The sequence below is a fragment of the Branchiostoma lanceolatum genome, chromosome 5 (genome assembly GCF_035083965.1).
Source record: "Branchiostoma lanceolatum isolate klBraLanc5 chromosome 5, klBraLanc5.hap2, whole genome shotgun sequence".
Lineage (NCBI taxonomy): Eukaryota > Metazoa > Chordata > Leptocardii > Amphioxiformes > Branchiostomatidae > Branchiostoma > Branchiostoma lanceolatum.
This window is the reverse complement of record NC_089726.1, coordinates 25,331,212-25,353,019: the sequence shown is the minus strand read 5'-3', so window position 1 is coordinate 25,353,019 and position 21,808 is coordinate 25,331,212. Positions and strand designations below refer to the sequence as shown.

Sequence of the window (21,808 nt, the reverse complement as noted above, 5' to 3'; positions counted from 1 at the left end):
GAACATTCTGGTCCCACCCGCGACCTCACCCCCACTACCTGGTGCAGTTTAACGTCAAGCCCAGGACCCAGAAGAGGTAGGTCCACCATATCGCATATCCTATCCATCATTGGAATCATAGAAGAAATGAGAAGATGCAACAAGGACTTAGTACTGCTATTTGTCGACTTCCGCAAGGCTTTTGACTCTATAGACAGAAACATCATGTTTGAGATACTTCCCCTGTATGGAATACCTCTACCCATTGCCAATGCAATCAAAGCATCATACATAGACACTACTACAACAGTGATCACCCCTGACGGTGAAACAAGCCCCTTTGAGGTAACAGCTGGTGGCCTCCAAGGGGACACATTAGCACCGTTTCTATTCATTGTGGTACTGGATTATGTTCTACGCCTCTCATAAGACAGTATGCAGGAAAAAGATATTGAAATCCAACCCAGAAGAAGTAGTCGTTACCCAGCAGTAAACCATACAGATTTAATTCCTTTATTTATCTTCATTTATTTATAAATGCAACATAAAATACTCAGGCAACTAGCCTATTGTTCCGGTATCCCTGGAACTGAAATCTAGAAATACATCTAGCGCTACTCCCATAATAATATAACAAAAAACAGTATTACCACATAACATGCAGGTATTAATTGTCACTGATAATGCGACTCCTATGTATCTTGTTATTCCATGTTTAACCTAGGGAAAACTATACGTCTTTGATTGATTGGGTTAACCGCCTCAGATTAAATTCAAACGAATAAATTCAATGTGGGGCTAAGAACACACCGTGATGTGTACACATATAGTACCAGAGAGCGTCTAGTGTTTTAACAGAACACAGGAATTATGCAGATAAATAGGCCATTACATACAGAATCATTTAGCTATTATCATAGAATGAATTCAAACGTTTAATATGTTACATTGCTCAGATTCCACAGCAGGTCTGTAAGATTCTACATAAGACCCAAAAGACAAATTCACCCAACACAGCATCTCAAATCTGTTAAACTCAATTCTAACTGACCAAAACAATCATACATTTGCATAATCTGGATGGTTTCATTATTAAACTTTCATATTCTTAGCGCAACTTTAGTTTGCTTGAAGCTGATTTTAACTTGACTATCCGGTAATCATAGCCTCGGTTAGGGACGTCCCTCGGATAGGACGTTAAATGGAGGTCCCGTGTTTGAGGAGAACCACACCTCGAGCACGTTAAAGATCCCACCACACTTATCGAAAAGAGTAGGGGTTCTTTCCCGGTGCGAGTGGTCCATAACCATGCAGTTCAATGACAGCACCTGTATGGGGCAATTGTCGTATTGAGGTCACCTTGGCGCCAAAATGGCAGCCCCAAGACCCTTGAGATTCAGACCCGTCGGGTTGTAGTCGGCCAACCAAATAACGCCACCCTCAATGCTCTACGACAGCGTTCTGTCAAGTAATAACTGACAGCCCATCTGCTAAGCTGAGAACTTGGATTTTTGTTATAGCAAATAATTTTGTAATTTTAAATCGCTATGGTGAGTTAAACATAGAATACTTCAATTATTTTTGTCAACCCATACAAGTGCTTGTATTAAGTTCTTACTTGCCCTGCATCACAAACTCGTTGGTAACCTAATTACTCCCAGGGTGACCACAATCCTCCATGCAGTGCTGGATTTGCCCGGGGATCACCATCGGGGTAAAATGGAGAAATCGCTGTTTGGTTGTATGCAGATAACTTCTCAAGTAACTCTTGTACAATCAGAGGGTAGCTCTCAGACAGATCAGTTCTCTCCTGGGGGTCTTGACGAATGTTAAACAGTCGTAGCATTTTGTCAGCTTGGTCTTTTGGGTTCTCAATAGGTTTCTTAGATGATGGGGGAGGCAACCAATAGCCCTTTCCTGTATGCAAAAATGAAAGAAGATTTTTTACGTTGACTTGGCGTACATTTTCAATTTCTAAGGGCATCTCCTAAGCAACCTCTTTTTCGACAACAGCCTTTTTTACATCTTCATAAACGTTGACCATTTCATTTGGTTAAAAATCATCTTGGTATCATTCCAAAAGATCGTTTAGCATTTGCTTTAAAGTCTACACATTGCTTCATAAACACCAAATCCTTTTATACCCCACACTTTGGAAAGTAAACACGCACACAGACACACACACACACACACACACACACATACAGCAACTAAGTACACTCTTGCATGCATAAGTAAATACATACACAACATTATATCATCAACTTGGCACAACAAAGTTAACTCTTTGTTAATCATACTTCCGTTATTTCTTGTATTGTTATTGTTATCGATCTGCGGACGAGGGATATATGAAACATAACCAAACAAGACACATAATCGAGGCAGAAGTTACCATGTTACCCTTTCTTTAAACAACAGATTGTGTCAACCATATCTACACTGGGCTTTTTCGGATCCCTGGACGAGAAGGGGGTAACTTCCAAACTGTACGGTGTATGTAGGAAAGAAAATCACTTAATTTGAAGGGAGCTATACACATGTAAATATAAACCACGTGTTATTTTGGTGTCGTTATTATTTAATCACTGTACGAAATAACGAATTTGCGGGGTGGAAATCGTGTTCCACGTGCCTGCAAATTCGAGTTTTCCGTGACTCTCCAGGTCGTGTCGACCTGCTCAGCTCTTCTGCACAGGACCCGCGCAGTCCTGGGAAATACCGGATATGCACCACTTACGCTGTGCATGACGTGTCGGCGCCTTGTTAATTCTCGTGCAGCTAGAGGGAAACTCATACACACGTCCTGTCCAGTGAACATGATTGCCACCGGTAGCTGCATAAGTTAGCGACAATTATCACCTAATTAGCATTTAATTACCATCCAAGGTTTGACCAGGCCTGGTCTGCGGCCAAAATGCCCCCCCCCCAAAAAAAAGAAAAATATCCCTTATGCGCTTTCCACTTTCCCGGCCCAAAACCCTGTGAGAAGATTCTTTTATTGGTTCAAAATGGTGATTAAACTTTCATTGTTGTTTCTCCGTTATCCACGAATGCCACTATTTGCATTTCGCGGTTAAGTATCGGCTACAAAAGTTCCAAAGAGTGTGTTCTTTTTTTGATCTTGACGACTCCGCCGGCCACAGTCGCTCAGGTCAAATGAAATTCAGTTCTCAGTGCGGGTCTCCGTGATGCTGTCATTCCTGCACCTTTCCTTCCATATGCTTCAGATAAAAGCGCAGATACTCCCAGTCAGATTAGCCCGCTTGGTCTCGCATCAGTTGAAAGAGTGTCGTCCACAGTTAGTCTTGCAACAAGTTCTAATTGGGTCCTTGAAAATCCTTGAACTAGTAGACTGTTGCCTCGCTGACGATCCAGGTCGCGAGATTTACCAATGTTGATGTAGGAACACGACCAAAGCTTCTCAGTGTTCCCAGCGCCGTGGCTGCCTGTACCTGGCAAAGAGGACAGGGAGTGGAGAGCATATATCCACACATAGCCTGTTTACCAGTCTCTACCGAACGATTTAGTCTGCTATGCACCGATCCGTTTCTGTCAGTTATGCCTCTCCGTAGACCGAGCTAATATATCCAAGTCCGTACAATTACCCCATGCGCGGTATTCTCACATGGCGGGCAGGTAACACTCCCTGCGCCGTAGAGATAACGCGGAATGCCCGATGGTATGGTTTCCAGGCTAGCCCACACACGAAGTAAGTTATTAGTAGTCCTCATCTGGGATACGTGTGCCAACTAAGAGATTTGAAAATAGCGACACGGGCGTTGATTGGCTGTTATTTTCAAACCATATACTATGTTAATTGCAATTGGCTGACAGTCATGTTTTACAGAACCCTGCACAAATAAAGACACAATGAGTTGTGAAATACCACGTGCCCGCTGGTCAAGTCTTTGTTGTGTAATTATTCAGTGGTTTATTTGAGATGCACGCTTGTACAACAATAAACTTCCGTGTTTACAGGTTAATAGTACGTAGAAATTACTTGTTCGACTCAAATAAGTTCGTTTCATTTCAACACAGACCATTGCAACATAGACCATTGCAATTGATTTGCCCCCTTCCCGGTACATTTGAAAGCTTAGCTCACTATGACCATGTCTATGCACCAAAACAACCGGTCATCCTTGTGTATAATGTCCTTGATAATGTGTAGCACTAATACAGTCTTAGACTTGCTCTTGAGTATTTCAAATAACGCCAAATGCCATATAAATTCAGCATGAATTGCAAGCTTGGAGAATAATTGCAATCCACACTCACAAGTTTCATCACATGAGGCCATTACATAGGTTACATAAATAAAAAAATAAAAATAGATATAGGTTACATCGTCATTGGCGATCGGAGTAGTTCTATCCGTATGAATATTCAATCCGATCCATTTTTTTAGTGTGAACGGGGTTTAAATAAATTAATTCTCGGGTGTAGCATATGGTGACGCGACGCCATTTTCATGTTTCCTTTGCTTCATGGCTCCTTCTTTTTACCATGCATGCACAAGTACACTACTCTATACAGGACTATAGGAACAAAAGCACGTAACACAAGTACTAGTATTCTGTGTATTTTCAACTCCTTCTTTTTACAGGAAAAATGTACAAAAACAGAAAATCAATATGGACGCCGCAAAGACATTCCAATACACATCTTACAACATTATGCGCAGCTTGTATCTTACAGATCATTCGTGTTTACTTTTTAAATACAATAATTCAAATCATGTCAAATGATCATTTCTCATACGCCGATTGGAAACCATATCATCGGGACCTTCCCGGCGTTTCTGCGGCGTTGGGAGTGGTACCCGCCACCCAGACAGATTGGCCCGCTCGGGGGTATAGTTCGCTCCCGCTACGATGGCGGCGAAACTAAAGCTAAGAAAACGAGCTATCAGAACGGTTCAATATAGCACACTGGGTCCAGTAAAACACACCTAAGCCGACACGTAGAGACAAGATACCAGGCAAACCTCCTTGGTATGTACACCATATATGATATCACAAGAATATCCTTGGTTATCCATGCAACTTTTGGAGTACTCTGAACCCTAGCCTGGGTGCCAGACCACCGCGCTCCTGGCGCTAATCCTTCGGCCGGGGAAGCAACTCGCGCCGCCGCCACAGATAGCACACGGCCCACTAATTATCGCTAGCGCGATAGAAATCAGGGTTGGGCTGCCAAGCGCTCCCGGGTGCCAACTCTATCCCTGCTTCTAGGTCTTCCCCGCCCAGAAGGGCTTATCATCGCATCGCGCGAAAGGTCTGGTTTCCAGGCTATCTGAAACCCATACTATTGCCAGGGCCTCCACATACGTACAAAACAGCTTGTCTGGTGAGCCCCTAACTCTCCTACCCTGGAGAAACCCGACTAGGGACCGGGCTGCTAGCGAGTCTCTTCGGCGGTCCGAGACTGTCAGCCCGCCGGATCTAAATTAACACTACGGAGAGTTGTAGCCCGGGGAGTGGACCGTGCCTTTTACCCGCAAGGACCGGTCAACTCTCGGGATTTTTTAGAACTCCCCCGGTGCGGTAATACAATTTCTATCGGCGGGCTTAGAGCTCTGGGCCGCCGACTGAAAGGGCGCGATAACAGTCTGGATCCCAGCGATCTAAACCGTCATAATATCATTCGCATTCGGTAATATTATTTTCAATCCTACTACTACCCAACAGAAATTTATTCAGTCCTCTACAGTCCTAAATTTATCAATGATTTTTGTAAAGTGTCGAACACAAAGTCACAGCAAATAAAGATCATTTGCCTATCACAGTTCCGTGTAGTTCACACACCGTGGCTTATAATGCGTAAGCTAAAGCTTATTGTTATCTACCCGGCAGGGTCACACGCGAGTGTGCAACGGTCTGGGAATCAACGCACAGCTAACTGTGCATGAAAACGCAGAATTTTCCCGGTAGGCACACGCTGGACCCGGAAAACTCTTCACACTTCCTGCCCGCCCCAGTTTTAACGGACGTGCACAGACTCGGAAAGAACCGGAAATCTGAGCTTTCACGCAGTGAATATGACGTAATTGCACCGTCATTGATGTGATTTTATCGGCTGAAACCGTCTTAATCATGCATGTCCAGTATCAGGGTGAAGTGGCAGCCAGTTGGCAGAAGTTGAAATCGGGTTACGTCATATATAAATTCGGGATTTTCCGTCAGCCATCGGAAGAAATCCGATGTTGTCCGAAGTAGGAAGTGACGTCATCCTAACTTCTGTCAGCGGCCGGGGGTGGCAGAAGTTGGCAGAAGTTAGAAATCCGATGCTGTATGAAGTTAGGAGTGACGTCATCCTAACTTCTGCCAGCGGCCGGCGTGGCAGAAGTTGGCAGAAGTTAGAAATGCCATGTTGTCTGAACTTAGGAGTGACGTCATCCTAACTTCTGCCAGTTGCTGGGAGTGGCAGAAGTTGGCAGAAGTTAAAAATGCCATGTTGTCTGAACGTAGGAGTGACGTCATCCTAAGTTCTGCTAGTGGCTAGGGGTGGAAGAAGTTGGCAGAAGTTAGGATGCGATTTCATCCTAACTTTTGCCAGGGAATATTTTAGATAATCTTTTAAAGATATATGTCTTGAATATCTTTAACTACCTATATAACTTGAATATTGTTAATCAGTAAAGAGAGAAGGTGGGTCATGAAAAGAGTTTCCGTCTTTTGGAAAACTATGGAAAAGGAAACTATCCTGTCATTTTTTTCATGAAGTTAGCGACGTTTACAACATAACTGTTTTACAGTTTTGAACAGTGGGTGACATCATCCTAACTTCTGCCAACTTCTGTCACCTGTCACTCTACCCTGGCTAGTGGCAGAAGTTAGGATGACGTCACCTTACTTCTGCCAACTTCTACCACCCTAACTTCTGCCACCCTATCCAGGCTAGTGGCAGAAGTTAGGATGACGTCACCTTACTTCTGCCAACTTCTGCCACCCTAACTTCTGCCACCCTACCCAGGCTAGTGGCAGAAGTTAGGATGACGTCACCTAACTTCTGCCAACTTCCGCCACCCTAATTTCTGCCACCCTACCCAGGCTAGTGGCAGAAGTTAAGATGACGTCACATCTGACTCACGGAAGCCTCGAAACTACTCGGTAATCATCGTCACTTCTGCCAACTTCTGCCACCCTAACTTCTGCCACTTCACCCTGATACAGGACAATACTCGTCTTAATTGGAAATTTGAACAGAAAAGGATACTTCAGTGATATTTAAGTCTGCTAAGACTTTGTTGTCAATAGTAACCGCACCGACGTAAAATGACGTCATAAATGACGCTATATATATATTAAGCCATCCCTTAGGATCCTCCATCTTGGATCGGCAATATTTACATTTGGAAAATACATTTTTTTCGACTTTTATCCCCGAACACAATGAAAATAGCCTTGAAATGTAAAAATCTAAAGGTTTTTGATGATGTAAAAACCAGGAAGCGACAGATTGAAGCCTGTTTAAACAAAAACTCATGATGTAGCCCACCATCTCTGATTTTGACCGATGACATAGTTTACGAATATAGAATTTCGAATGTTACATTGAATTTCATGTGATGTTGATAATGTAGGAAATCAATTGTTGTTCAACAAAAAAAAATTGAAGTCCCATTGTTTAAACTCAACTTAAAATAAAACATATACCTGTCATTAACCCGGTGCCATGGCAACACCGAAAATGATAAACTTAAAAATGGATATAAAATTATTGCCAACTAAATTTAAGGAAAAGTCATCAAGTGTGGTTGTCTAAGAACACATCCTTCCACAGTTTTCTGACGTCAAAGTTTTCGTCATAGTAGAGTTAACAAGAATGACTAGCCCAGTTCCACCTTTGACCTGGCATTTATACCGTTAAGCTACCTCCATCAACACTGTCACCCTATCTGTGCAACACTGTTTAATCTATTGTAATCTTTACACATCACATTATTCCACACGCCGTTTCTTTTACTATGCTGAAGACACAACGACAAACGGGCTTGGCACTGAGCTTAGTTTTGGATACTTTTAGTGAAATTCTGGCATATTTCTACAACCCTCGGTCTATGCGAATGCAAATAACAAGAGTTTTGTATTATAGGAAAGAAAATCACACAATGTTTTCAGTGATATAGAATTCAATAAAGCTTTAGCCTTGTCTATCTTTAACTACACACTTATGGCTGCAATATGATTGTGTTGCTATATACCTGGGATTCCTGTGAGTAGTTTCCAGTCTCCTGACCGGATTGCTGCATGGACTGAGGTGTTGAATATTTTGTCATACCAGTTATCGCCAGGCCATTTGTTCAACGTTCGAAACAGTGGATCAATGTTGTGAAGGATCTCCTTCCTTGAAGATGACTTTCCCTCACTGCGGAGTAGATACAAGTTTAGACTTCTAATACCTTCGCGGCTTAGCTCAATTATCTACATAAATCACACATTTACATATTTTATGTATGGCGATGGGGGCATTCCACTAACTTACACATGCCATGCGTCTGAAATACAATAATTCACCACCTACCTGAATTACGGTGCTTTTGATTTACTTTACATGTGTTAACTGTATTTTATGGAAAATCCTGCAAGTATATAACCTTCTAGTTTATTTTCCGAATTCAGTGTTGTTCTTGTCTGAGCTAGTCCCATGCCCAAAATCAAGTGCACGGAGTATTTTATTTTTGCTTTTCTTGAGTTATTCTCTTTGGAATATTTTAGCAATAATGTGCATGCAGTTTCAGGATAAGTGACCAGCAGTTTCAGGATAAGTGACCAAAACATACATTACACCTTCTTACTCAAAAGCTATCTGCAACTTTAAAAATAAATGACCATAGCAATAATGATAGCAAGAAATGACCATAGTTCTTCGACACACTCCAAGAGCTGGGGATCATTAGAACTGACTGGAGGGTCTACACCGAGAGTAGACAAACCTGGCGTGACCTAGCCACGCATGTCGGTAACTGCTATGCATCAGTTTCTGATACTCGCGAATTATGAGAATGACACCATAGTAAGCTCTTCTTCACTACCAAGGTCAAACACCAGTAGGCCAAAACGTGACCTTGGCCTTTGTATTCCGGTGTAATGACAGGAGAAAACTTGAAGATATTCCGAACAAACGAAACAAGAGAACGGAGACCTCACACCTACATGAAGCCTTCTAATTATGCAATGATAATGCATTAAACCTTATGATAAATGTTTCAATGTTTTACGGCTCCACCTGTCATAATTTATGTATTACAGTTACGTGACTGTATAAATGTCATATTATTGAAAATGCTCAAGTTATAGAGATACCTCTTCCTTTATCATGCAAATTAAATACTAATTTACCTAATCTGTTAGTATTGTATTGCAAATGGGATTTAAGGTATTTTCGTAAGTTTGAACTATTTTAGATAAAAAATCTGTATGTCACAATAGGTCTAAATTGTTCAAATTCAAATGAAAGTTCGAATATGCTTGGATGTATTCATGCATCATTTACAGTCATTTAAATGTAGCTGCAGAGAAATGTCTCTATTTGGAGTAATTTGTTTAAGGTCCTCAATATTTCTACACTGAACATTCTATCATTTTCATCATTTTCTAATAGTAGTTTCTGGTCATTACCCTAATAAAAGTAGGAGCTAAAAAGCCCTTCCGTCTGCTACTATATATTTTTAGAATGTCACTGCTGGATGCTGTTACATTTTTTGTGCATCCAGGCAAGGATTTGAAAAAAAAAAATGTTACAGAAAAAGGCAAAATACCCACTGATGTGTTGAAAAATTCAATTTGGAAATACTTTTAAGAAATAAATGCCACTGCAGTTCAAAGCAAACTGCAGGGGTTCAAAAAAGAAAATGTGTAGAAGAGGAAAGATATTTTAATCATTAGAGATAAACAAGATTAGAGCATTACTGCAAGAAAAAGAAAAGTATATTTTCCGGTACCTTATGGCTTTCCAGACATCATAGCCATCAAGTGACTTTGTTTCTTTTAGGGAGCCACCAGCAAGCCCTACTAAAGTAGGGAACCAATCGGAGATGTGGATCAAGGCATCACTTGTCCTGCCTTTTTTTTTTAGCAGTGGACTGCTGACAAAGCCAACACCGCGCACTCCTCCTTCCCATAATCCACCTTTTGCTCCCCTTAAAGGCCAGTTGTTGCCGCCAGACTTTGGCCATCCGCCATTGTCTAGAAAACAGCAATTTTCGATAAAAGGTCTAAAGAATGATATGGTAACTTAATGAAGATCGTCGTTACATTGTTACTACGTATGTGTTGATAGATCAATCAGAGATTTACTTAATAATATGACCGATGTGATGAATACCATAGCTTATTCATATGTAAGACATCTATTCAAAGGTAAGATTTAAAAAAAAAAACACTTCCATGACATACCTGTAGAGAAGATAAGAATAGTGTTTTTCCACAACCCCTTCTGCTTTAAAGCAATAGTGATGTTAGCAACGGCCTCATCCATCGCAGATGTCAGCGCTGCATATAGTCTTCTGCGGGTGTCATTAATGTGGCTATTCATTTCGATGTACTTAACTGGTGCCTGCAAAGGGCTGTGAACAGCTTGAAACGGTAGATACAGGAAAAGTGGCTGTATAAAGGAGTTTGATGAAGAAGAAAAAAATGCGTGTAAGCACAATAACTAATAACAAGTTATTTGTTCTAAACGTCTTATCTTACGATCAGCAACAACCTCTAAAACACCAAGCCTGAAAATGTACCTGTAGTCTTTCTTGTAGTGACCTCGATCACTTTGAATAGCTTCGATCACATTCAAAGTATATTGCCTCGAGCAAAAGTAGAACAATTTGCCCCCCCCCCCCTATTTCTTAGGGTGTTTGGCCCATCAACGCCCGGTGCGTGACCCTTCTTGTACATAACATGCCGTGCGGAGCATGGAAAGCTTGCTCGATACTACTGGTGGCAGTTTAACGCCTCAGCCTCAGGCTAATAGCGCGGGGATTACTTGCGTAAGACAAAATCAGTGTGGAATGGTTGGTGAAAAGCAACAACAATAAAACCACATTCATACCCGGCAAATTGTCATTTATGCGTTCGCGCAAGCATGTAGCAGGTGTTGCATGTGTAATAAATCACCTTTAAAATTTGACGTACCAAAGAAAATCTTTGGATTTTTCTTGCTACAAACATGACCAGCACACCCAATTAAAAAAGTTGACATAAGCATCCGCACGTATATCAACAGGACAATATTGTTTGGGCACTAGCAGGGATGCTTTGGTACTAAATAGTTTTACCTTGTTGCGATCATGTCGGGAAATAATCTCCGAGGTTTTTTTTGCGAACAGGTATGTGGAGTAGGTTCCATTTTGGTCAAAGACTGGCTTCTCTTGATCTCTGAGGTCATGTCCATCCCACTTTGGTCTTGTTGGAATGGAAGGCATTGCACCTGTCCTTCGATGAGTGTAGTAATCCCCAGCACCATTGTAGAAACCTGTTATCGCAAATGATCATCGATATATTTCCCCAAAACAGCCGGCGTTGATTAAAATATTTTGGAATCTTTACATGTACTCTTCTTTTTCTAGTTCAAAATTTACAAACCTTTTCTTAGCCTTTCAAGTGCAGAATTACTCTATATTTGGACGAGGCTTAAGGCAAATACCCCTCGTTTCTGTTGCTTTGAAAATGCATTGAAATTTACTTTATCGACTATTTTCTCCATTTTTCAAACAAAGAAATATCCTGTGCTTTGGTACAGTAGATAGATGGCTTAAAATTGCGGGTGCCTTGTATATAAGGGAAAAGGAATATTTGCAACTTTAAGGTAGAAACAAGTTTAAATCGGAAAGAGATGAATATTGAAAGAAACCAACAATGCAAATGCATACTTAACCTTCATTCTGAAAAATATGATTCCATAGTGGTTAATGATGGGGATTTTATTCTTGCTGAATTTTTGAGAAACTAAATGCGGAAATTATTAGGCAAAAAGCATGCATCTTAGGACCACATGTATATAATCTATGAGGAAATGGTAATAGACTTATTTGGTGGAATAGACAAGACTTCAACACTGTAACCATATATATATATATATATATATATATATATATATATATATATATGGATATATATATGGATATATACATGGATTTATATGTATCCATATATAAATATACATATATATATCCATACATATCTATCAATGAATGGAGATCTTTAAAATATCCATGACGACAGAAATGTTAACGTTAGATTAGATTAACCTTACTATTATGAAATTTTAGCGAACTGAATTTATGAAAAGCGTGTTAGGCCTACCACACATCCTTTGGCAGTTATACGACATTCATATTGGCGCAGGCGCCCGAGACCCCCCCCCCCGTTTAGATAGGATTGACGAAATCGGGTAATAATATAATTAGATATCCAATAAGCATTGTGATACAGAAAATTTTTGCTGATAAAGATGTAAAACTCAACACGTTATTGTGTGCTTCAAGCAATCAACATATTATAATTATCCTAATGTATTTTTTTTTAAATTTTAACATTTCATCGTTGAACTCACCATAGAAAGTGTCAAATCCCCTGTAGGTAGGTGTGTACTCTTTTTTGTAGAAACCAAGATGCCACTTTCCCACAATGTGAGTGGAATAACCGCTCTCTTTCAATCGCTCTGCAATAGTTATTTCACTTAAGGGCAGTCCACTTGGCTGAGGGGGGCTAATAGCACCATGTTGTAGACCATAATGGATCTAATAAAACAGGAAATAAATGTACCATTAAGTGTTTCAATTTTACTAACCTTGCTTACCCACCCCTTCTCTTGGAAACTATTGTATTTTATTTGTGAAAAACTATAAATCTGTGCTACTATCACATCCACTATGTCCTGGAGTAACATGTTAGGACAGAGTTTGTGGCAAATGTTTATAAAACTAATTCAATATCTAACAAATTAAGCGGTCCCCCGAAAGTGCGAAATGGACGAAATGGAACGAAATGGAACTAACTAAAACATAAGTTACATTATGAAATGAAATACCAATAGATATCGAAATATAAGGAACGTTGTAACATTCACAGTAGACCGGAACAGGAAGTAACAGTTATTACATTTATTGAAGGAAGACTAATTGCGGCTGCAGAATGTTTCTACTACTGCAGCAGCAGAAAACACTGGACTACTACTTTTATTACAATTCTTAGAAATCTGGACGAATTCGCATTACGATGAAAAGATTCTGAGCTCATAGAAGTTTTATCAATTTCAGCCTCTTTTTTCTGTCTTGGAGGTGGAGGTGGCAGGCACCTTGCTCTTCAAGCAGAGGGTCCGATCAATTTTTGCAATCAGTTTTTATTGTGAATGTACCTAATAATAACAATCATACAATTCAACGGTTACCGCGTATAAAATTAAACACATTTAAAAATGATCTCACCTGGTACCGGCCTGTCATGAGCTGGCATCGTGAGGGAGTGCAGATAGGCTGAACATAGTAGTTTTCCAGCTTAACCCCTTCAGTCGCAAGGCTTGCCGAATGTTAATGAAAAAAATTAAGAGTTGTTTAGAAAACAAAAGTTTCTGATCCTTAATGTTCGTGGACCATTTCCTCCCAAAAAAAGATTGAGTCAACAATTTTTCAAATTCAATACTTGTCTTCAGCATTAATATTGGATCATTTTTGAAGGGATAGTGAATAAATCAACGCAACCATAATTGTTAAGCAGACTTTTAAGAGAATCTTCTAATGATAGCACACTTTATATCTTCATTATTTATGTCACTCCAGACCGTAGGCTTTTGACTTTAACATGATGTTTTTTCTTTTGTTCAAATCAATTTATCTCTGCTATTTTTCAGCCGAATCACCAGAAGGCACAGGGGCAGAGTGGTTCAATACCTAAACTCAGTTCATTAGCAAAACTCACACAATGGAAAACACCTCTAGACCTAGCACAGGACAGTGGTGTTGACCCAAATCCTGGGCCAGACAGGGCTGAACTGTTACTTAGTATAGTACAGACTTCCGTACCGACGAATGTCCATTCAGATGCTGGGCTTGGATATTCGGCCAGATCATGTTCTTAGGTATTCTCGTAACTGAAATCTGGCAAAGTAACGACATTGAAGATGGCGATATCAAACTTGAATGCTACAACTTATACCGCGACGGGAATAGACAAGGTGGTGATGTATTGGTCTATGTAACTTACATGTGTATGCTTAAAGACATAGTGACTTAAAAACGACGAAACAAAATACATATTGTGTGATGTAACAAAATATATTATAAATCTATTAAGCATGTGTACATACTGACCACCATCATCTGACGATACTGTCTTTGACGAAAATGAATCGCAAGTACGGAAAGCAAGGTATAATCCACAGGCTGTAAAACTTGTGCTTGGAGATTTCAACTCCAAAAACAGAAACTGGTTGCTCAGCAATGCCACTAATAACGCCGGGTACCTAAGGATAATGTCTTCCTAAACACCCATCAATGTCTTAAATATAGAAGGTAAACATATAGGGCGCTTCTTCTCTGTCGCCAAATTTGCCTTAGGCAAGGCCTTGCTCGACATCCCATCCCAGCCCAGGCTAGACATAATCGAAGCACCTAAATACAAAGCAAATGCATTGAACAACTTTTTCATACGGCAGACAGACCACAATGATAGAAATGACTCCTTTCCCGCTTTCCTTCCCTTCACCACTTCTGAAATCTTCACACAATCGAAATAACCAATGTATAAAATGTATGTGAATAAAATAGCAATAAAAAAAATCAAGTCCATACTGAAAGAAGAAGTTTTTAAAAAATAAGAATATGGTAAAAGTGAAATGAAATGTAGAATTTCGCTCATTTAGACAGTGTTAATTTTGGGGGTGCTGTTAATTTATTAACAAATAGCTAAATATGCAATAAACAAATGCGGTTTCCAAGCAATTATTCATCTAAACCAACTTCTTACGCATTGTTTGTACCCACTATAAGTTTTGTAGCTTTTGGCTAAAGGTGGGGCCCAAAGCTATAAAGTAAAGATACATATATTCTGTAATGTTCCTGAACAAAAACATACAAGCACATGTAGCTCTATGACTTTTCTGTAAACACTTACATGGTCACAACAAGAAGCCCTGAGAGAAAATTTCCAAAAAGCAAATAAAGAATAAGAGTTGTCTGGACAGGCTAAACAAAAAATTGCTTTATGCCTAGGAACTAGTAAAAATAATTACGATAGAAGCCACAAGGGCGTTCGAGCCTTCACGACTTTTCCTCTCTCCCAATAAGTATCTAGTACTATCAAATCATGACTATACACATGCTTATTGATTAAGATTCAGCTTCGTTACCATAGTAAGTTGCTAGGGTTCCAATATGTAATAATTTTGAGCTCTCTCAAAGTCCTACCCACTTACCAACTAAAGACAATCCGTTCAGGTATACTTTAGCTATCGTCATGTAGACTGAAATTGCTGTGGAGAAATTCCTGTACAATTCCTAGAGTTCTTGCAGTCAGCATAATATACTATACCATTAGGCTCGCACCTGAGATGTAGCAAAAACATAACAATGTATATGTAAAACAAAATGTTCTACCGCATAACAAAAAAAGACGCTTGTAAACAAAACAAAAACGATTTTCATTTTTTCAAAGCCTATTGACATACAAATAACCGTGCTAAAACAAAAGGCAAACATACAACACTTACACACATATATGCATACATACAATCAAGAGAGTATCTGCTTTTACGGAAAAGAAAATGTGGTTGAAATGGGAATCACACTTATTGGCAACGTTATCCGTATAACTGCTAGTGAGAAATCAGCTTGTTATTAGCTCCATGAAAAATGGAGATATTGTTTTTGGCATGTCTGTGTGTCTGTGTGTGTGTCTGTCTGTGTGTTTGTGTTTCCGGACTATTGTAGTCAGCATAACTCAAGAACCTCTCGATGGATTATGGATTGATATTTGTATGTGGGCGGGTGTTGTGAAGCCGAAATCCAATTGTGACAAGCGTAGGATTTTGGGCCCCCTGGTATGTGACCTTGGTACTGCAGCAGAACAATTTTTGTATATTTTTACCTGGACGTGCTATGGTCTTGATTTTTAGGTGGCAGATAGCTTGTGATGTAATAAAGAAGTGGTGTAGGTTTGGGCCCCCTAGCAGCTTCCTCTGGAACTGCATGGGCGTTTTTGTGAAAATATTCTAAGGAGAATGACTGAATAAAGGAACAACGGATTTCCATGATATTTAGTATCCAGGTAGCTTAGAGAGATATACACAATGATGCGCAAATTATGCTAATTGGGACATAATTTGCATTGCTAATTAATGAGGAGAATCTATATTTGCAGTGTATTCCATCATAAGACTCAAATACATGTAACATATGTTGTTTGTGGAAAGTGGAGCATCAACAGATGCCGATTACGCAAATAAATTCCTGATTTGCATAATTAATGCAAAAACACCGAAATTCATCAAATTGGAAAATTATAGGACTGTCAATCTTGCAACATGTGTAAGTAAGATAAAGGTGTTTATGATTAAGCATATATTATTAAAATGTGTAATGAATAGATTCGCATAAATAGAATTGTTCATGGAGATATGAGGTCGCGGAACTCTTGTTTACTGTAACTAGGAAAAAGTAAAATTTGACATTTACTAGTAGAGATATGCATCGAGGCATTGATTACTCTTGAAAACATAAACAGCCTTACCTGTCAAGGTTTGGTGTCTGAATAAGAGAGCCATGGTACCCTATGTCATTCCATCCATAGTCGTCTGCCAAGATGAAAACTATGTTAGGTTTAGTTCCACTGGAGTCTGCAGTTTCCTCCCTAAAGTATAAAAAAAGTCAAATATCGGATGTTAAGTATAAAAAAAAGTGTTTACAGGTGACATCTTTTAGCTTTCGACAGTAGCTTGGGCTATGGCAGAAAACCGAGGTGGCCAGGGTGTGGCAGACGTCTGAATCCTATCTAGACTGGGTTTTTTTCAGATTCCTGGGACAGAGGGGCGGGATGTGTGTGTGTATCATTCGCCCAAATTTGACGTAATTAGGACGTAATCGGTGTCATTTTCTTAAACCGTCTAAATATAGCCTTCACCATCCGTTCCTACGTGCGTCGATTTCAGCAAGAAAGCAATGATTGGCCAGTAAATTCAGTCCGCGGTGAGGGTCAATATATGTCCCGCGGAGGCCTGTAACATGTCGGTAGGTTCTTTGAAGCCCATCTAGTTGTAAAAGTAGTAGTACGTGCACATGCCAGAACTGTCCCCTTGCTTAGGGTTATACAGCCCTTTTTACGGGGTGACATACCCTTTCGTCGGTGATGCGCCAGTTCTCCCGTCCGACCGGGTGAATGGTGTAAATCACCGTATGGCTAATACGAGACGGAGGTTCCCATGCCTCTATTGACAGTGATTGATGGGCATCACGATTGTGTGGTCGTGTGACGAAAGTGGTAGAGCACGCAGTTGACCCAGGATCGAATCCCGGGTTGTGTCCAGAGACATGTCCGAACTTGCGCCCCGACGTTGTGCCCTTTGGGAAGGCACTTAACACGACACCTGGGCATGCCCCTACTTTTTTTTCGAAAATATTTGGTAGGCTCTTTTACTTGCGCTGGGTGTGGCTCCCCCCAAACACGGGACCTCCATTTAACAAATAACATCCTATCCGTCCCTAACCCTAGATGAGCTCGTTGCTCATTTGCACTTATGTGAAGTGAGGAAAGTCGTGTTAAGTGCCTTCCCCAAGGGCACAACGTCGGGTCGCAAATTCGGACATGGCTCTGGACACAACCCGGGATTCGATCCTGGGTCCCATTGATTGACAACCGCGTGCTCTACCACTTTCGCCACTCGACCCCAAAATCGTGATGCCCATCAATCACTGTCAATGGGGGCCAAGTACCTACATGATCCTTTTATAGCTTTGGGAGCAGACCGTGACTGACCACAATATCCCAGTAACAGGATATGCCTGGTCCACGATTTTTTTTTCCTAATTAGCAATGAAAGGATTTGTTTCGGCCCGCCCTCTCTACGTGCTCTTAAACATTTGAACACGGCACGGTCAGATTTTCTTAGTTTTGAGGAGAGAGGGTCGGTGTTTTCTGTCTCTCCTGGCTTGAAAGGTTTGAACAGGCATGGAGAAGGAATCCCGACCGAATCAAGAAGCCGAGTTCAGTGAAGACCGAAGAAGAGTTAAGTGTGTCGTAGGCCGGTATAGGGACACCCAGGCCCCCATGGTCCGGGGAGATGTGTCTACAGACTGAGGGAGGAGAACCCCGCCGATGAGGATTTTTTGTTCGCCTCAAAAAGCAGCAGGGGTTCCAGGAGACTGTTTATAACCTCAGGAAGGCTGTCAAGGTGGCAGACATTGCCCGCGGAGCCTGGTCAGAAGCTTCAGAAGACAGACAAAAAAATGAAGTTTAAAGACCTGTGTAAAAATGACCTACTTTCTGGGACAACCACACAGCAATGAAAAATCAACCCAGCCTTTAGAATCATTCAATTGATAGATAGTACTAAGGTCCACGTTTGATGAAACAAATGAATTAAAAGAAAATTTTACTTTGGTATTTTCATCAGCTGAAAGACATCATGAGCGAGTCTCGGAAGCTAGACATAGAAGTAAAACCAGAACTGAGGAGATAAACGTGAGTGAAGTTTCTACTGCACTTTCTGCAGCAGAGCTTGTCGTGCTAGAATTGGTCTCATGAGTCATGAGAGGCACTGCAAAGCTAGGACTCCCCAGGGTGATCATGACTGACTGCTAAGCTCAAAAAATCGACTGAAGCTGTCCACCGTCTTCAGAGACGACAAGAGCCAAAGGATGGGCTAGTATATACTCCACAACTTTAAAGCTACTACTTATCCTGCAAAAACGTTTTCTTCGGATAGTTTCCAATGACTCGTACACATTCCCCTCCTCGTCGCTTTTTCGTAGTTATTATATATGATATAAACAAGCTCAAAACTTCTAATTTCGTCCATAAAATTATTAATGATACTTTCTGTGAACCAAATCAATTTTAACGTCTTTTTCACTACAACTCGGAATTTCATCATTACAGTACAAGGCAACGAAACAACTTGAAACAAATACAAGCAAAACACAGCAGCGTATGTTTTCCATGATGAACAGATGTCTGCAAACCTGGAATAGCTTAAATTAAAACTTACCGAACTGCAAATCACTACTTAAATTAAAAAACATGTTAAAAAAGGTCCATTCTGAACAATGAGTCCTTTGCTTAATCTTCTATTCGTTGGTTTTTCATGTATGTAATGCCCTCTAACTGTCCCATTTGCCAACGTCACCATACACTGTGACAATTTTTGAACTGCAACCGGACAGCAGTTCAAAAATTGTCACAGTGTATGGTGACGTTGGCAAATGGGACAGTTAGAGGGCATTACTTTACCCCATGGAACCAAGTTGTCACGTGTAGGCAACCACTTGACCATATACCACTCAGGCCAAACTCAAAATATATATATATAATTTTAACACCTATTATTATCATTAGTTCTTAAGTTGTTACTTGTCATGATATCAACTTGTTCATTTCTCCTTTGCTTCTATACTTAAATTCATTAATGTAAATCAGCTCGTTTAAGCAAAATGGGGAAGGAATCTTATAGATCAGAATAATCTCTACTTTCACCAACACCATGTATATTGATTGTTTATTTGTATGTATGGTTTTCTTTTCACCTGTGCGAAAAAATAATGTAAAACAAATTGATTTATGGCTTAAATGATCTCAACTCCAAAAATTTTGTTCAGAAAATGAGCAGAATAAGTTTATTGCCTTCTTCTCCGCCGACATATAACAGACTTGCTGCTCTTGCAAATGTCCAAACTTCCCTGGCAAATATTCTTCCTATATGTGGTGTGGTTAGTCTGCTTGACACTAGTCTAAATATGGGATTCCTGTATGGGTATCCTGTAATTCTTTTAAAAAAAAGCGTTAAATAAGGCTTTTTTTCAATATTAAGGTTTGCCTAGACTTGCTGGCTGTTGTCAATGGCGACCGCATTGACGTCAAAATGATGCCATGAAATGGCCGTATATAGGTTTGGAATCCGCCATCCTAGATCGACAATTTTTTTTTGGAAAAACCTTTTCCAACATATGACAATAAGATAGAATGAAAAAAATAATAAAAATGTCAGTACAATTTTTTTAAATATAAATACAACATAGTGACGGATTTCGAGAAACGTGATTATACCCTCGACCAATAACGTCATCACATTAGTCTAAATTATGAATAGTTCATCGTAAATATTACAATAAATTACATAGGATTTTGATGATGTAAGAACATAAGTGTGATGGAGCAACGAACCATTGAAACCCTGAATTTTCAAGATAGAATTGTATTAACCTAGCCAAATTTCATACCTTTGAATTTGGTCAGAAGTAAGGTTTGGGACAATCATTTCGAAAGCCTTTCAATGGCTTCTTCTATACAAGAATCTCGCATTGGTACTGCTCTTACACTCACATTCCACAGAGCGGATTATAGCCATGCTTCTTTTTAGTAATAAGATGTTTGTATACGCTGGTAATGGTAACAATGTCCTCATTGGATCTACGACTGGGGACAAGAAGCGATAAGTGAATACAGTCATCTGCTGTATTAACCACAATCCAACCATTTGGAATCCGTTTTGACCGCATGGGTATGTGTTAACATGTCATCTACATTTTGCATCGGAAAAAAATCCTGAAAATTAATTTGTTAGTTATCTTGATTAATACCAACAATCCATCTTCTAAAATGAGAGAAATGGTTTAAAGAAGGGATCATCAATATTGATAAACTTGTTCACCTTGGAGTAAGTTGCAAAACTCAAATTTTGCATGATTATCAAGTATAAAACATTTGATGAATGTCTACAATAATAAATATCATTTTGGTTCTTTCTTTTCAGGGGACACTTAGTAACGGTAGGTGATGGACAAGGAAAAAGCATGGACAATAGAATTCAAAGTTGGGATTTGTGGGACAGCTTGTTCTACTGAAAGTCATATATCCACTTCTTTTTAGCTACAATTAGAAATTAATCCTCATCCAGCATTTGTTAAGTTAATCGTAGATATCACTACCCTCACATGTCTGATTATACTTTACCGGTGATTTCTTGCCAAACACCCTCTGATTTTTAAAGGGCGCAATTATAACGCGAAATTTAAACGTTGTAGATATTCCTTGTTGTTGTGCAACTTATTTCTGGTAAAGGTCAGAAACTTATTGATCAACCCTCGCATATTTACTTTGGCAATTCTAGGTTAAGACAGGGCCCTATGCCGCCTTATGAACCATAGGACATACTAAACTGACATATATCAATAATTAATGAAAAATGACTTTGAGTAATAAAAAACTAAAGATAAACATTCAAAATATGGGTGATATATCTAAGGCATTGCTAAGATAAAGCTTTAGAAGTAATTGCTATCGTTCACCAGTTGGAGGATACAGACAAAAATGTTACTTATTCCGTTATCTCCAATATCAGTGTTGATTTTTTGGAGATGGTTCGATCTTTATAGTTGATATGTATAAACACTTACCTATACGATTTTATGTAATAAAAGGCATCAAAGTTATCAATTATCCCGGTGAAAGGATAGATTGAAAACATTAACACCAAAAGCAGAACAAGGGCCGCAGTGGCAAACAGCAAGCGGGGGGTTAAAGACAGCAAACGATGAAAGAAAAGGCCCAAGACACCGCAAGTCGTGGATCGTGTCATCTTCCCGGTGGTGAGGTACAGTAACTGACTACAACTCAAAAGG

The 21,808-nt window shown here is 39.9% G+C and overlaps 1 protein-coding gene across 1 annotated transcript; it reads right to left on the bottom strand.

The window, feature by feature from the left end:
• Positions 1 to 469: 469 nt before the first annotated feature.
• Positions 470 to 21,799, bottom strand: LOC136435838 (arylsulfatase B-like). The gene is made up of 9 exons (XM_066429550.1): positions 21,584 to 21,799; positions 16,707 to 16,826; positions 13,409 to 13,499; positions 12,535 to 12,721; positions 11,258 to 11,454; positions 10,383 to 10,590; positions 9,929 to 10,172; positions 8,189 to 8,352; positions 470 to 1,896 (listed from the first exon to the last, which is right to left on the bottom strand). The coding sequence occupies exons 1-9, from the start codon at positions 21,763 to 21,765 to the stop codon at positions 1,631 to 1,633; spliced, it is 1,659 nt and encodes a 552-aa protein (XP_066285647.1). The 5' UTR covers positions 21,766 to 21,799; the 3' UTR covers positions 470 to 1,630.
• Between the last annotated feature and the right edge of the window lie 9 nt (positions 21,800 to 21,808).

Bases quoted from the DNA above. Each gene is read 5' to 3' on its own strand.
- LOC136435838 (XM_066429550.1), bottom strand. From the start codon at position 21,765: ATGACACGATCCACGACTTGCGGTGTCTTGGGCCTTTTCTTTCATCGT. The intron at 10,591-11,257 runs GTAAAACTATTT...TCCTTTATACAG, and splicing joins CCCGACATGATCGCAACAAG to CCACTTTTCCTGTATCTACC. The intron at 1,897-8,188 runs GTATATAGCAAC...TTTTGCATACAG, and splicing joins ACTACTCACAGGAATCCCAG to GAAAGGGCTATTGGTTGCCT.